The sequence below is a fragment of the Schistocerca cancellata genome, chromosome 5 (genome assembly GCF_023864275.1).
Source record: "Schistocerca cancellata isolate TAMUIC-IGC-003103 chromosome 5, iqSchCanc2.1, whole genome shotgun sequence".
Lineage (NCBI taxonomy): Eukaryota > Metazoa > Arthropoda > Insecta > Orthoptera > Acrididae > Schistocerca > Schistocerca cancellata.
The window spans coordinates 754,062,099-754,077,356 of NC_064630.1; the positions used below are offsets into that span (position 1 = coordinate 754,062,099).

The 15,258-nt window shown below is 39.9% G+C and overlaps 1 protein-coding gene across 1 annotated transcript in view; it reads right to left on the reverse strand.

The window, feature by feature from the left end:
- The window catches only part of LOC126187667 (heterogeneous nuclear ribonucleoprotein C-like), a 458,272-nt gene that overhangs the window by 310,517 nt on the left and 132,497 nt on the right, over positions 1 to 15,258 (reverse strand). Inside the window, exon 2 of the mRNA XM_049928896.1 lies at positions 8,227 to 8,392. Coding sequence (XP_049784853.1) covers positions 8,227 to 8,392 — 166 coding nt within the window. The remainder of the gene's footprint in view (positions 1 to 8,226; positions 8,393 to 15,258) is intronic.

Sequence of the window (15,258 nt, forward strand, 5' to 3'; positions counted from 1 at the left end):
TTTGTCATTTAGCTACAAAATAGCAGGTCAGCAACTGGAAGCAGTTAATACTATAAATTATCTGGGAGTACGCATTAGGAGTGATTTAAAATGAAATGATCATATAATGTTGATCGTCGGTAAAGCAGATGCCAGACTGAGATTCATTGGAACAATCCTAAAGAAATGCAATCCGAAAACAAAGGAAGTAGGTTGCAGTACGCTTGTTCGCCCACTGCTTGAATACTGCTCAGCAGTGTGGGATCCGTACCAGATAGGGTTGATAGAAGATATAGAGAAGATCCAACGGAGAGCAGCGCGCTTCGTTACAGGATCATTTAGTAATCGCGAAAGCGCTACGGAGATGATAGATAAACTCCAGAGGAAGACTCTGCAGGAGAGACGCTCAGTAGCTCGGTACGGGCTTTTTTTAAAGTTTCGAGAACATACCTTCACCGAAGAGTCAAGCAGTATATTGCTCCCTCCTACGTATATCTCGCGAAGAGACCATGAGGATAAAATCAGAGAGATTAGAGCCCACACAGAGGCATACCGACAATCCTTCTTTCCACGAACAATACGAGACTGGAATAGAAGGGAGAACCGATAGAGGTACTGAAGGTACCCTCCGCCACACACCGTCAGGTGGCTTGCGGAGTTGGATGTAGATGTAGATGTAGATATCAAACACAGGCCTTAATTATGGAAGCAATGTCCGAGAATGTACATTTGGAGAACAGCATTGTGTGGTAGTGAATCATGAACTGTGGGCAAACCGGAACAAAAGAGAATCGAACTATTTGAGATGTAGTGATACGGACGAATGTTGGACATTAAGTGCAGATACTAAAAATTATTTTCAATAGAGCGTTAGTGACAAAGCAAATGTATACACCGCTTCAGAGGGGCTAAGTTCTTTATAATCTGAAGATGACTACATAAGCATTAAAACCTGTAACCAGGTCTCTAATTAATAAATCTTAGATCAGTATAATATAATGGGAGAAAGTATCCCAAATATAAACACACAAGATGTAAATTGGAAATATTCCAGTTTACGACAAGTCCCAAAGTAAACAATAGGATCCTTTCTTAAGATTACACGAGGTACGTTTAAAAGAAAATGTGCTGTTTTGATTTTATATGGTACAAGCTAATTAGTATAATTACCTAACTGTCCAATATATCACATTCAAGATAAACGTTACTGATTTGATAATGTCAGCCAAACTAAGGCTGCACGATTTAAAAAAAAAATGTTCGTCTGGTTATATATTTGTAATTTATTACATATATGGCTCTGAGCACTATGGGACTTAACATCTGAGGTCATCAGTCCCCTAGAACTTAGAACTGCTTAAACCTAACTAACCTAAGGACATCACACACATCCATGCCCGATGCAGGATTCGAACCTGCGACCGTAGCAGTCACGCGGTTCCGGACTGAAGCGCCTAGAACCGCACGGCCACCGGGGCCGGCATTTATTTATATTTCGAATCAAATATTTCTCTGTGATGTACAAGGAGCTGTTAAAGAGATGCAACTGTAATCTACATTTCAACAAACTATAACTGTCTGTCAGGCATTTTATTTCTACGAGAGATTACGATTACCAAAGAGTGCCAACGTCAAGTTCGCCAGAAAAGAACGTATATTTTACTTGGGAATATCACTACTATACAATGTGTAAGTGTTGTGTTCTCTTGAACTACAAGTACTCTGAGCGTTATTGGACAGTGATTAACTTGTCGGTGCCTAGCATACCCCATCTGAAATCAGTGACTGAAACGGGCTTCACCAGAGCTATGTAAAAGCTTCCCCGACCGCCACTTGTTCCCCCCCCCCCCCCTCAATTTGTAATGTTTACCCTCTTACTGAATCATGGCCTTTTTGTGGTGAAGTAAATGAATCAGGGCCTCCCATACGATAGTTTGCTGGGTAAGGAGAGGGAGGCTACACCGGAATTTGGAGTATTTTTTAATATTTTGGAAGGCGAACTGCGACTCTTAAGTATCCGCGAAAAGTTCCAGTTCCGATCCTGTTGAAAAACTCCGTAATACCGACTTTTAAATCATTTTCTTGAAAGAAAAACACCTGACTACACTAGATTATTCCTTTCAGTGAGAGTTAGTGGGGTGGTCCTCCCTGCACCCCGGGTATGGGAGAACTGAATGAAGTAGAGCAGACTATTCTGCAACAATGCGGATCACTTATGCTTGCTTCACTTCAATATATACCAAATCGTTGGACATAATTCCTCACACCTTCACAAACTGCAGCTAACATTTCTTTCCTTGTTTTACAGGTGGAATAAGCTGTTTTGGGATCGTCTGTCCGATTTCAGATGTGGGTGCATTCCCTGAATGACATTTATTCCGCTATGGGAGTTCGTGTTGCCGTTTTTGGGAGTTCATGTTGCCGTTTTCCTTAACCAATGTTTGGATTAATGCCAATTTTCGTTTCTTCTGGGGTCTTCCCTAAGAGTTCATCATAAATTAAATTTATTGTACGATTTTTTGTTGATATCACTCAGTCATTATCGAATATCCCCCACAAGATTGCCTATTTTTTGGGTTTTAATTGCTACCTTCATTTCATCATCATCTCCTATTTGACTGCCTTGAATATCTGAGAATTCTAGCTTAAAACATTGTTGTGGAAATCTAGAAGCTCATGTAAGTAATGAGCACATATGTCACCCTTCTCTATAATGTTTAAGCTAATTATAGGTTTTTCTGCTACGAAGATAATGAGTAGTGTTTGAGAGCTACTGTGTTGTTAAATATTATTACCATCACTTTTGAATCTGAAACCATACAAAATATGTTTTTCTTATGGACTTCCGTAGTCCTATTAAAACTGGCACAGAAGTAGCAGAGTGTTTGCAAATTAAATTCCAATAACTAGGGGTGCTCAAAATCTGCCCTAACTGTCATTCGTAACCAACACTACGTAAAACATAAATGCTACATTTAACTGCCCTCAGAACTGTTGTATATGAGCTTGTCGCACGTACACAGAAGATGCATACCACTGGAACGACGGAAGTCTAGAACTACTACATATTGGTTAATCTGTTAGTTGCCGTTTTCATTCCTGATAGTACATCTGCGAAAACGAAGGTGCGAACAGAAAGTCGATCGAAAATAACACCGATATTGTGACCTTTCTTTTCTAAACCCAATCAGAATCCTTAAGTTTTATGAATATCATTTTGCGTGAATCAATGATAGTATTACCAACGATAAACGTGCAAAATATTTTGTATTTTTTCAAGTTGAATGACTTATTTAGTGTAAAATTACGCGTAAAAAGAATAGAAATACGGAACAAGTAGCTAGTAAGATTGAATTGATCCAAAATTGTGTGTCAGATCCACAGAAAATGGTCTCTGCTATCCATAAATCTTAGTTGTGTAATCTAAATAAGGGTAACCTTGAAAAAGAAATGTGAATTAAAATAAGAGTGGCATACGAGCAAAAAAGACCATGGCGTACTGTACATTACCTATGAAAAGTCGGACCAAACGCTGCAAGGTCAGTGCTGTTTCTTATTGTAGTCTGCTCGAAGAGTGGCACAACTGTAACGCTGACTTAACTTTTTTCATGCGTCGGGCGCTTCTGCTTACTGTGATCAAATCTCATTTCCTTCAAGGTTCTCGAACAGCCCACGAAAATTCTGAACCATTGCAGCCTGTTTTCTGAACTTACTCTGTTAAAGAAGTAAGGATACTTCTGCTCCTACCAAGTTCGACAGATGTTATACTCCGATTAACATTGCTTTCTGAATGACGTTTCAGCGCGTGGAGTAACAGCGACCACCGCCACCCAGTCGCAGTCGTTAGTCGAGCGTCACGTGCTCGCCGTGTTGCCAGTTTGGTACGTCCAGTATGTCTTGTGTAGCGGACTGGCAGCAGAACGGCAACGCTGCTGCCCGCCACTACGATCTGTCGGTCACTGCTCATTTTAATCGCCGCGTAGGCTGGAAATTTTCCCGTTAGAGCAATGGACAGCAGAAAGGTGGAAGGAGTACATACAGGGTCTATATAAGGTCCTGTACTTGAAGACAATATTATGGATATGGAAGAGGACGTAGATGAAGATGAAATGGAAGGTATGAAACTGCGTGAAGAATTTGACAGAGTACTGAAAGATCTAATTCGAAACAAGTTCCCAGGAGTAGACAACATTTCATTAGAACTAATCATAGTCGGACATGACAAAATTGTTCCATCTGGTGAGCAAGATGTATCAGACAGGCGAAATACCCTCAGATTTTAAGAAGAATATAATAATTCCAACCCCCCCAAAGAAAGCTGTTGACAGGTGTGAAAGGTGGAAGGAGTACATACAGGGTCTATATAAGGTCCTGTACTTGAAGACAATATTATGGATATGGAAGAGGACGTAGATGAAGATGAAATGGAAGGTATGAAACTGCGTGAAGAATTTGACAGAGTACTGAAAGATCTAATTCGAAACAAGTTCCCAGGAGTAGACAACATTTCATTAGAACTAATCATAGTCGGACATGACAAAATTGTTCCATCTGGTGAGCAAGATGTATCAGACAGGCGAAATACCCTCAGATTTTAAGAAGAATATAATAATTCCAACCCCCCCAAAGAAAGCTGTTGACAGGTGTGAAAATTATCGAACTATCAGTTTCATAAGTCACGGCCGCAAAATATTAACACGAATTCTTTACAGACGATTGGAAAAACTAGTAGAAGCCGACATCGGGGAAGAACAGTTTTGATTCGGTAGAAATGTTGAACACGCGAGGCAATACTGACCCTACGACTCATCTTAGAAGATAGATTAAGGAAAGGCAAACCTAAGTTCCTAGTATTTGCAGACGTAGAGAAAGCTTTTGACAATGTTGACTGGAATACTCTCAAATTCTGAAGGTGGCAGGGGTAAAATACGGGGAGCGAAATGCAATTTGCAATTTGTACAGAAACCAAATGGTGCTTGTAAGAGCCCAGGAGGCATGAAAGGGAAGCAGTGGTTGAGAAGGGAGTGAGACAGGGTTGTAGTCTATCCCCGATGTTATTCTATATGTATATTGAGCAAGCAGTAAAGGAAACAAAAGAAAAAATTGGAGTAGGAGTTAAAATCTATGGAGCAGAAATACAAAGTGTGAGGTCTGCTGATGACATTGTAATTCTGTTAGACGTCAAAGTACCTGGAAGAGCAGTTGAACAGAATGGACAGTGTCCTGAAAGGAGGATGAACATCAACAAAAGCAAAACGAGGATAATGGAATACAGTCGAATTAAATCGGGTGATGCTGGGGGAATTAGATTAAGAAATGAGACACTTAAAGTAGTAAAGGAGTTTTGCTATTTGGGGAGCAAAATAACTGATGATGGTCGAAGTAGAGAGGATATAAAATGTAGACTGGCAATGGAAAGGAAAGCGTTTCCGAACAAGATAAACTTGTTAGCATCGAGTACAGATTTAAGTGTCAGGAAGTCGCTTCTGAACGTATTTGTATGGAGTGTAGCCACGTATGGAAGTAAAATATGGACGATAAACAGTTTAGAAAGGAAGAGAACAGAAGCTTTCGAAATGTGGTGCTACAGAAGAACGCTCAAGATTAGATGGGTAGATCACGTAACTAATGAGGAAGTACTGAATAGAACTTGGGAGAACAAGAGTTTGTAGCACAACCTGACTAAATGAAGGGATCGGTTGGTAAGACACGTTCTGAGGCATGAAGGAATCACCAATTTAGTACTGGAGGGAAGCGTAGAGGGTAAAAATCGTAGAGGGAGACCAAGAGATGAAAACACTAAGAAGATTCAGAAGGATGTAGGAGTGCAGTAGGTATTGGGGCATGCAGAAGCTATCACAGGATAGAGTAGCATGGAGAGCTGCATCAAACCAGTCTCTGGACTAAAGACCACGACGCAGCAACACAGTACTGGTTCAAATGAATCTGAGCACTATGGACTTAACTTCTGAGGTCATCAGTCCCCTAGAACTTAGAACTACTTAAACCTAACTAACCTAAGGACATCACACACATCCGTGCCCGGGGCAGGATTCGAACCTGCGACCGTAGAGGTCGCGCGGTTCCAGACTGTAGCGCCTAGAACCGCTCGGCCATCCAGGCCGGCAAACACAGTACTGGATTTTGCAAAAAACCAAAAGAAAAAATTATCACTGCGGTTTTATAAATCTACTACCGTTACGACATTATTAAACAGCAACCACTGACAACTATGAATTTTCATCTCCTCGTTTTAAAAACACGATATAACATGCGTTGTATTCCTGAAAATACAGAGGTATGTGGTCGGACGTATTCTATATCCGACTCCATTTCGAGGGAAAGGTTCGAGGTTTCTTTAATTGCAGGCGTCGGCGGAGACGAGTGCTAATCCTCAGTCTAGTAACGATTAATTTGATGATGTTATCTGTCGCGTTTTCGAATTATCACACGCTGAAAACTGCGGATCCTGCTTGAATATGCTGCCAACTATATAACCTGCTGTGTCTCATTGTGCATAAATTTTTCGTCTTTGAACTTTTTTTTAAAGCTTATAATAAGTAGCAACCCAAAATATGTTCTTGTGGGTTAGCACTTTATTCCGTACGACCCCTTCAAACTGGATGCTCACGGTTCATAAGAAACGAGTTGTACACTGCAACACAATTTCAAATTTCTGCAACTGCTACATGGAATACATGTTGGTCTATTGGACATCTATTACATGTATAATTTACTAATGTGAAATAATTGTATAGATGAAATATAAACTGTATTTGTCAACACAGATACAGTAATCTTCCGATTCAGCACATCACTGTGCAAACCAATCAGAGGAGTAATAAAAGGGCGCAGAGACCTGTAGCCCAAGTATTCGTCCTGTGTATTAAACACTTTCAGGATTAGAAACTACGCGAAAAACACATACTTTATTCATTCTTGATTAACTTCAATTAGCAAACAAAATATTGCACACGGATTTTGAAAAAGTTGACAATCACTGCAAAACAAAATAAGACAAACTAGATTTTAACATAATGGGACGAACCATTCGTTTGGAATTATGTAGTTGAGCTGCTGTTCATAAGCCGCAATGAAAGGAGAATACATCAACAGACTGGTTCAATGTTTTCGTTACATACAACTGTATCAATTTAGGACGAACCATTCGTTTGGAAGTATGAAGTTGCGCTCCTGTTCATAACCCGTAATGAAAGGAGACTACATCAGGAGACTGGTTCAATGTTTTCGTTACATACAGGAAGAGTATCCGTCAAAAATCATCAACATAACAGCGGATGGACTGAATGGATTTTTCATATCACTGCTTGGCTGATCTGAACTGACCCCTAGAAGTTGTGATTCTTTTAGGCGAGAAAGGTAAGAATGAATAATAAAGGCATTTTCTTGAACTGATGCTCATTCCACATGCTGCGTGGTTGAGCTGAACTGCCACCTAAGTTGATGTGCTTCTTTTCGGGTAGGAAGTTAGATAAGAATGAGTACTAAAGCCACTGTTCTGATACTGATGCCCATTCCACAGGCGTGCATCCTTTCCCCTTGGGTGCACTTCACATAGCATAAGGTATGTCAAATCCGTCTTTGCAACTACAAAAATGCGTACTTTTCTTGCCGTATACGTTGTAGTCCGCATCCCCATTTTCTACGCATTTTAGCGTTTGGCACTAATGTTAGTGGCTTTGATTTCCTTGATGCAAAACACGATTATATATTGGACCACTAATTTTTATTTGTGGTTCTTTGACTAATTGCTAGTACACATTTACACACATTTTAGTAGTTGCAAAGGCGAAATTACTCGTCTTATTTAATTGTATTACTTATTTGTGCCATCGGCGTTTCGTCACTCTCGTAGTATCTCAGCTGTCTTCCTTCTCTCCAATGGCGGATCAGTATCTCTGCCACATGGTCAACTATATATATGCTTTCGTCAGTTCTATCAACTGCCGTTTTGTTTCGCCCATCTGAATTCCTGCCCTTACACTACTTGTTCTTGTTCTGGTAACTGACCTTTATTAAGTATGGTGTAATATATTCATTAATCTCTCTCTCTCTCTCTCTCTCTCTCTCTCTCTCTGCCCGTCTAACAGGAAGCATGAAAACCCTAATCTTATTAGCTAAAATAAAATAATTATACACAACTATGTGTACACAAATTAAGTATTAAAAACGCGAAATACACTGCAAGTTTTGCCACTAAAAGAACTTCTGTTCTTCGCAGCTTACCTGCGATTCTGCCATATCGTTGGAACATTCGTTCAACGTCTGTCTTGGAGCACTGGAAAGTGTTGAGGTTGCCCACAAATACCCGCGAGTTGACAGCTTGCGGGTCTTGCGAATTTGTCTGGTTGCCCACTTTGCTCATCTTCATAGCGAGGTCGGGAAGTACGGCCTGGAACAAGACAATCAGTTCTAAGTTACATGCTTCCGGCTTGTGAAATCAGCCTCAGCTTACTGAGAGGAGAAACGTTGACATCGAAAACTACAATGACATACATCGAACAAAGCAGTGAAACTGAATAAGTCAGCGGCCATGACAATGAAGAAAGAACCATAAGTTGTTACTCCAAAATCGCACGACAACGCACGCAGCAGCAACCACACATAAAGGTGGAGAGCGAGGAAGTTTACACAGTGACGCAATCTAACACAATAATAACACAACAGTATTTTTACTATAACTTTCCTTCGCCTGATCTTTGAACGCTTACGCACCACTTAAAGGGAGACGTACGATTTAGAATGGACTTCGAATCACCGTGTAATACGACCTGAAACAAGTAAGTGAGAGGAAAAAAAAAGGTTACGACTGACTGATGACTGCCCTCAGAACCTTTGGCTCTGACATCTGGCAGTTAACCCACTTGGTCACCGAGACACAGAAACAACTTTAAAAAAAATGTATATACAGCTATAAAATCAGATGAATTGACAAACTTATGAGCACGAAAGAGATGCAAGAGATGGGTTTAAGATATTTTTGAGTACCATTAAGCTAAATAGTGGACAGCGAGTGAAACAATGGGTTGCATTGTCATCCATCACACTTGGTGAATGCATCCACAATATTGGGTAGGGACTTACGAACGTCTCGACTCTTGTGGAGGAATTCGGAAGGGTAGTTACGAAACTGCACTTTGCCTCACTGGCTCGAAAGAAATACACAATAGCCAGTTCGCGAATTCAGAGGTCGCAGAATGTTTTCCTTCACTTCCAGTTTTCCTCCCAACGATGCATGGCCAAGAACCTCGTCAAAGACGGAACGACGGAAGATTAATGTTTAAGGTCTCATCGTCAACGAGTTTGAGAACAACAGAAGCTCGAATTGGGATTTTCCAAATTTGAGTGCAGTGTCTTGAATAGTTACACGTTTCTAGGTATAATACGCACGGTGTTAAAATTTCTCCAGCTTTACTACTTGAGAAATGAACATTCGAGATTCCTTACAAAAAAGTTTGTAATCCACATACACGACGGCAATGTTGCTTCTTGGACTTAATACACGGCTAATGTATTCTAGCACAGCAGGAGATAATTTGCTGTTAGGGACAACGAATTTTACATCTCACGAGCAGAAAGCACGCATAGATATGGAATAATTCATTAATTCCATTAATAATTCTCTTTAGCAAGGAACTTAAATAAATGTAGCAGTAATTAAATTTTTCGTCGTACGTGGCAGAAATGACTCCAATAAGAAAATACAATTTTAAGGAAACAGTCAAAGTTCAGAGATTAAAATCTGATTTTATTTAGACACATTTAAAGTCATTAGCGCAATTAAATTATCTAACGAAAATTGAGTATAATAGAAAAATGACTCGTTAGTACTTCAGTTTGAATAGTCTTAAATCAACTAATTCAGCAGCAGATTCGGTTCTCACTTATGAAGGAAAGATTTAACAAGCATTTAAGCTAAATATTTCGAACACACGCATGAAGATTATCACTTACGCGAACTGTATTCACGATGTTACTGAAACTGTTGACAAGATATTTACCGTATCTTTCAGGTGTGCTTTAGGACATCCACAGAATGCTCGTACAAATGGGAGATGGCGTATAGCGGCACTCGAGCCGCTAGCCTAGATACAAAATTCATTCAAAAGAAACTGAGTTATTCTTTACGCGGATTCAAGAAAAAAAAATCCAAATATTACAATGCCAACTGAAAACTACCTGAACAGCTCTTCACAGAACTATTTAATGACCTGAAAATTCTTGGCAATGAGTCGACATTGGTCAAAGTATCACAATTTTTTCTTGATTGCTATATAGTTACTTGACGCACAACTAATAAATTCATATAATATGCACAGAGATTTACCTAGTAAACAGTCTTTAAGATGCGATAATTCACTGCAAACTCTAAATGGTTTTAAATACTATCGTTTTAGTTATTTTAGTGCAACCCTTGCAAGCGCCAACAATGATCTAGCATTGTTGATAACAATCACACTGACGCAGCACAATTAGAGCAGCAGAAATACCATAATTTGAATGCCATTCCCTCGTCTCTCGAAATATTTGGCTGTAGTGACAGATTGATCCGCAGCGCAGCTAAGTATCTGACGTTAACTTAGTATCAACGTAGAGCACATTTCTTGGAATCAGATTCAAGAAACTCTTAACTCATTGCTAATGGACGAGAAGTCACTCAAATTAGGTTTTTAACACCAGCATTGTAAACAAATTATACATTAGGCACTACCATACCAATTGAACAGTAACAAAAAAAAAACTGTACAGTTTACGGGAATCTGTGGATGAGTTACGTATCCCGACTCCAATGAATGACATAAAAGGAACTGCAAGTTCATTTTAAGAGAGATAATGATATATAATAATAACACACACGATTCGTAAGTAGGGGTTGCGAAAAACTGGCACAACTAAGGGAATGGGCGTTCATTTACCACTCCTACACGTGAATCTTTGTACAGTATGCTTCATTGAAAGCCACAGAATCGATTAACCATGTAATAACAATAGATTGCGCTTCGTAAGCCTGTAGCAAAATATGGCACCAAAATATACCTGAGTCAACTGTTGCACTAAATATACAGTACGAAGACAGAATTGTATGACGTTAGGGCGCACATTTCACAATTAAATTGGTAATCTCATTACAATGAAGAAACAAGGCGGGATTAATACATGAGGAAATGCGCTTGTGAACGCTCATTATGTAGTCCAAGATAAATGGCGTAATTTGCTTACCACGTCTGTCCCAAATTTGGAACAGAAGCTTCCCAAAGCGATGTAAAAGCCTTACGCTGAATTGGCCGCACAACAACGCTGAAATTCGCCTGTGGAAAGAGCTGTAATAAGCGTAATATTTCCGCTAAGGCTAATCTCAATTAATTACAGCGGGCAGATAGCCAAAAGAATCTACACTAAACAGAGATTATTCTTAGTCTGCAAAGGTTAGCTTTTGCTCAGCGGTACTCAGTAAATTCATTGTTATCTGAATGTCATTTGTTGGACAAAGATTAATTAGTTTCCTTGAATTCTACAACCGTAATTATGAGGCGATCAAAGATAATTATATCGTGTGCATGATACAAGCATGAATAGATGTCTTCCATAAACAATGTTTCCTTCCTAACAACTAACGGCATTTTTCGAGTAACCCGTAATTAACACATCTTCAAAAATCAAAGAAGAAAATAGTGTTTTGTTCACTATCGCCTCTCAATGTATAAGGTGGCTAGTAAGATTATTACAAAGATGTTTTTATAGTGTTAAATATTTTCGGTTCACAGATGACTAAACTTGAAACAGAAGAGGTCAGCAAGAACAAATAAAGTATAATGGATCTTCCTCATTTAATTTATTCGTGGCAACACGAGAGAGAGGCAGTATGAACGTAGCGATCACGGACCAAGTACCACATTTTTACAACTTTAACAAGCAGGTCAATGTGAGTGACGGTAAGACGAACCGTGATAGCTTTCTGGATGTATTCGGCATAATCTACGTGAAAAGTCATATAAATACGAGCAAAAGTTATTGTCCGGTTAGTACCAATAATATCAGTGAAATCAAAATATGAAAGAAAATCAATGCGCTAAATTGCAGCAACCAATTGTGAAGCGCCCGCCTGTGAAATTTTGCTATTTCGCGAGATTCTTGTAAAGCATGGGCTTTTACTATATTAACATAGCCAAAAGCATGTAAATTAATTATTACTTCGCACTTGTCATTATTTTATGGAGTACCGACTTCTCGGAAGAAAACAAATAAATTTTCATAGTTTAATTCATTTCCTGGAAAAAATTCGAGGCTACGACCGGTAATTTGACTTCCAGGAATCGCTTACCGAATTCCATTTCTTTTTACCGTGGAGGGGTACCTGATGCATAATTTGTGGTTTTTCGGTGGACCAATAGTGATTAGTGTGACTGTTCACGTCAGCAGAAAGGGGAAATCCAACTGGTTTCAGGTGTAAGGACATAAATACAGAATTACAGGATGTGCTTTTAACACCTCTCTGTTGCGAATGCGGCCTAGGAGATGTTATTATTATTAGTTTCTAGTAATAATTTTCCCCACTACGTTCCCAACCATTTCCGGAATTCGACGAATTATGAATACGATTAATATTAGAAACATGGCCAATGGATTGCCATGTTCCATTTTGTTACCAACTTCTAACCACTGCTTTATGTACAGACAAAATTATTAATACGATTAATATTAGAAACATGGCCAATGGATTGCAATGTTCCATTTTGTTACCAACTTCTAACCACTGCTTTATGTACTGGCACTTTAGTTCAGAAGTTGTTTGTTAATGGAGAATTTTACGAGAGATTTTAAATAAATCATTATGGATGTGTCAACTGTACACGCTCTTTCATTGACGGGGTACGGCATACTTTACCTACAGCGTTCGAACAAATAGCTACAACTAGCGGCAAAAGAATAATAGCCCACCACAAAGAAGGAGAACCATGGTGAACGGTGTGCAAAAAAATGTTCGGAATACAAAATTGTACTTATGTTTCGGAAATGAAGTGGTAGTACGACCTGCAGAGCAGATGAGAGGAAACACAGATGCCAACAAACTATCCCACTGAAGATTCCTCAGAGTAAGAAAAAGGCGAAACACCTCTGGGAAAAATAAATTAAGTTGCAGCAAGAAAAGGCGGATTTATTTACAAAACAAGTATTTCTGTGCTTACTGCGGAGGACGAGCACGCAAACAAACGTTTGTTCCATGGTTCCCTTCAGCCTAGGGAACAGAAAGAAGTCGCAAGGTGCCATGTCCAGCGATTGCGGTGACTGAGGCAACATAACGATTTTATTTTTTGCCAATAAATCACGAATGACCATTGGAGGTGTGAGCGGGAGCATTATCGTGGTGCAATTTCCACGAGTGGTTTTGCCACAGTTCTGGTCGTTTTCTTACGATTGCTTCACGCAAACGGCGCGTAACTTCCTCGTAGTATTCCTTACTGACCGTAGGACCACAAGGCAGAAACTCATGATTGAACGGTCCCACTGTCATCGAAGAAAACACCGAGAATAACTTGTACACGTGATCAAACCTGTCAGTTTTTTTATCCCCAGTCTTGGCTCTTAATGCAGTTTCCATTGAGACGATTGGGCCTTCATTTCGACGTCATACCCGTATACACACGTTTCGTCACCTGTTATGTCTTTCTTTAGAAATTCTGAATCGTTGTCGACTTTATTCACCAAAACTTGGGCGATGTCTACGCGACGTCGTTTTAGTATAATTCAACAGTTTCGGAACAGACACTGCTGTTGCACTTTTCATGTCGAAAACGTCCGAAAAAATTGCTTGGCATGAGGCAAAGGATATGTCGACATCATTAACAACCTCCATGATAGTGATTCCATTTATCAAGCAACATTTGTTGCAAATTCTTTGATCGATTTTTTTCGGAAGTAAAAATTTGTCGAGCACTAGAAAACACGCAAAATCTTTTCGACTGTCAACAATAAACCAAATATTCAAAACAGCTGAAAATGTAAACATAAATCAGGAACATGTGTTACGAGGTTCTAAATTTCTTTCTGAAAATCGAATGTATAAAGCCCGTTACTTTCTGATCACGCCTCGTACGTTACTGCTTACGGAACATGGACATGTTTCTAAGTTTGGAAATGCAAGGTTACTGTTGTTGACAGTGAACATAATGATATTAGCTTGACATAACCCACCAACAAGCGACTGTCACAGTCTAGCTTCGGTATCCGGGGTTATACCGAATATTTGTTAATCTTACTTACCATATCGCCGATTTCTGTAATGAAATCCGAAATCTAAAGAGGTAGGTGTTGGGTTGGAGGGTGGTTTCCGCCAGTGTCCGTGACTACGCTCGCCTAATTTTACCTTCATCCGTTACGCCCAAGGCCCTATCACGCCCTAGTGGAGAAATGAGCCACATGTTCCCGAACTGAAGGCCCCCATTTGCAGCGGTGAATATGATACTCAGTATAAAGTACAGCGAAAGGAAACCGAAGAACAAAGTAAAAGTATGTTTATTTCACAATTCCTATTGAGAAACCAAATCTGTCTTAAATGAATGTAGTTTCCTAACTTTCTCTACTAGGTCTACACCAAAAGTCGGAGCGTATCAGAATGTTCAAAAAAAGTAGGATTCTGTTCATATAAGGAGGAGCGAGAACGCGTCAAGTTACAGGTAGAAGATTGTTGCACGAAAATTATGAAGTAGCAGGCAGTGAGATTATTTTATGATTAAGTTTTTCACTTTGGATTCCTTGAACATATTCTACGTCTGCCATCAGCGCTTATGTTTCAGTCTTTAATTTACTTTTGTATGGAACAGTGAGCCGTGGTAAAAGTTGCTGTTTTGAAGAGCGCACCGCAGCGCGTATTGTGAAGCAGTCGCCCTCCGTTTCTGGCGGTGGAGCCGCTGTGGCAATCGCGGCTTTGGTGTCTCCCTCTGGTGGGAAAGGGGAAAGGTTGCCTGTTCACGTGCATTTAAGGGGCGCTATGCTGTAAGTGAGTGAGTCGCCAGTGAGTCAGTCTGGGTCAGTCTCTCGTCCGCATTTGTTAGGCAGTTAGTGTCTGTCTGTCATTCGGAGTGCTAGTATGTCTGTCGTTCGGATAAACCTTTAAAGCCGGCAAAATGAGAGTCTTTCCACTCCGCCAGTTATGAGAACTCTGCGAGTGGTCGTCCGGTCGGGGCTTAGTTCCTGCATCTGAGTCTGCGCGTTAGGTCCAGTCTGCTCGAGTTTGCTCAGGCAATGGTCATTGGCGGT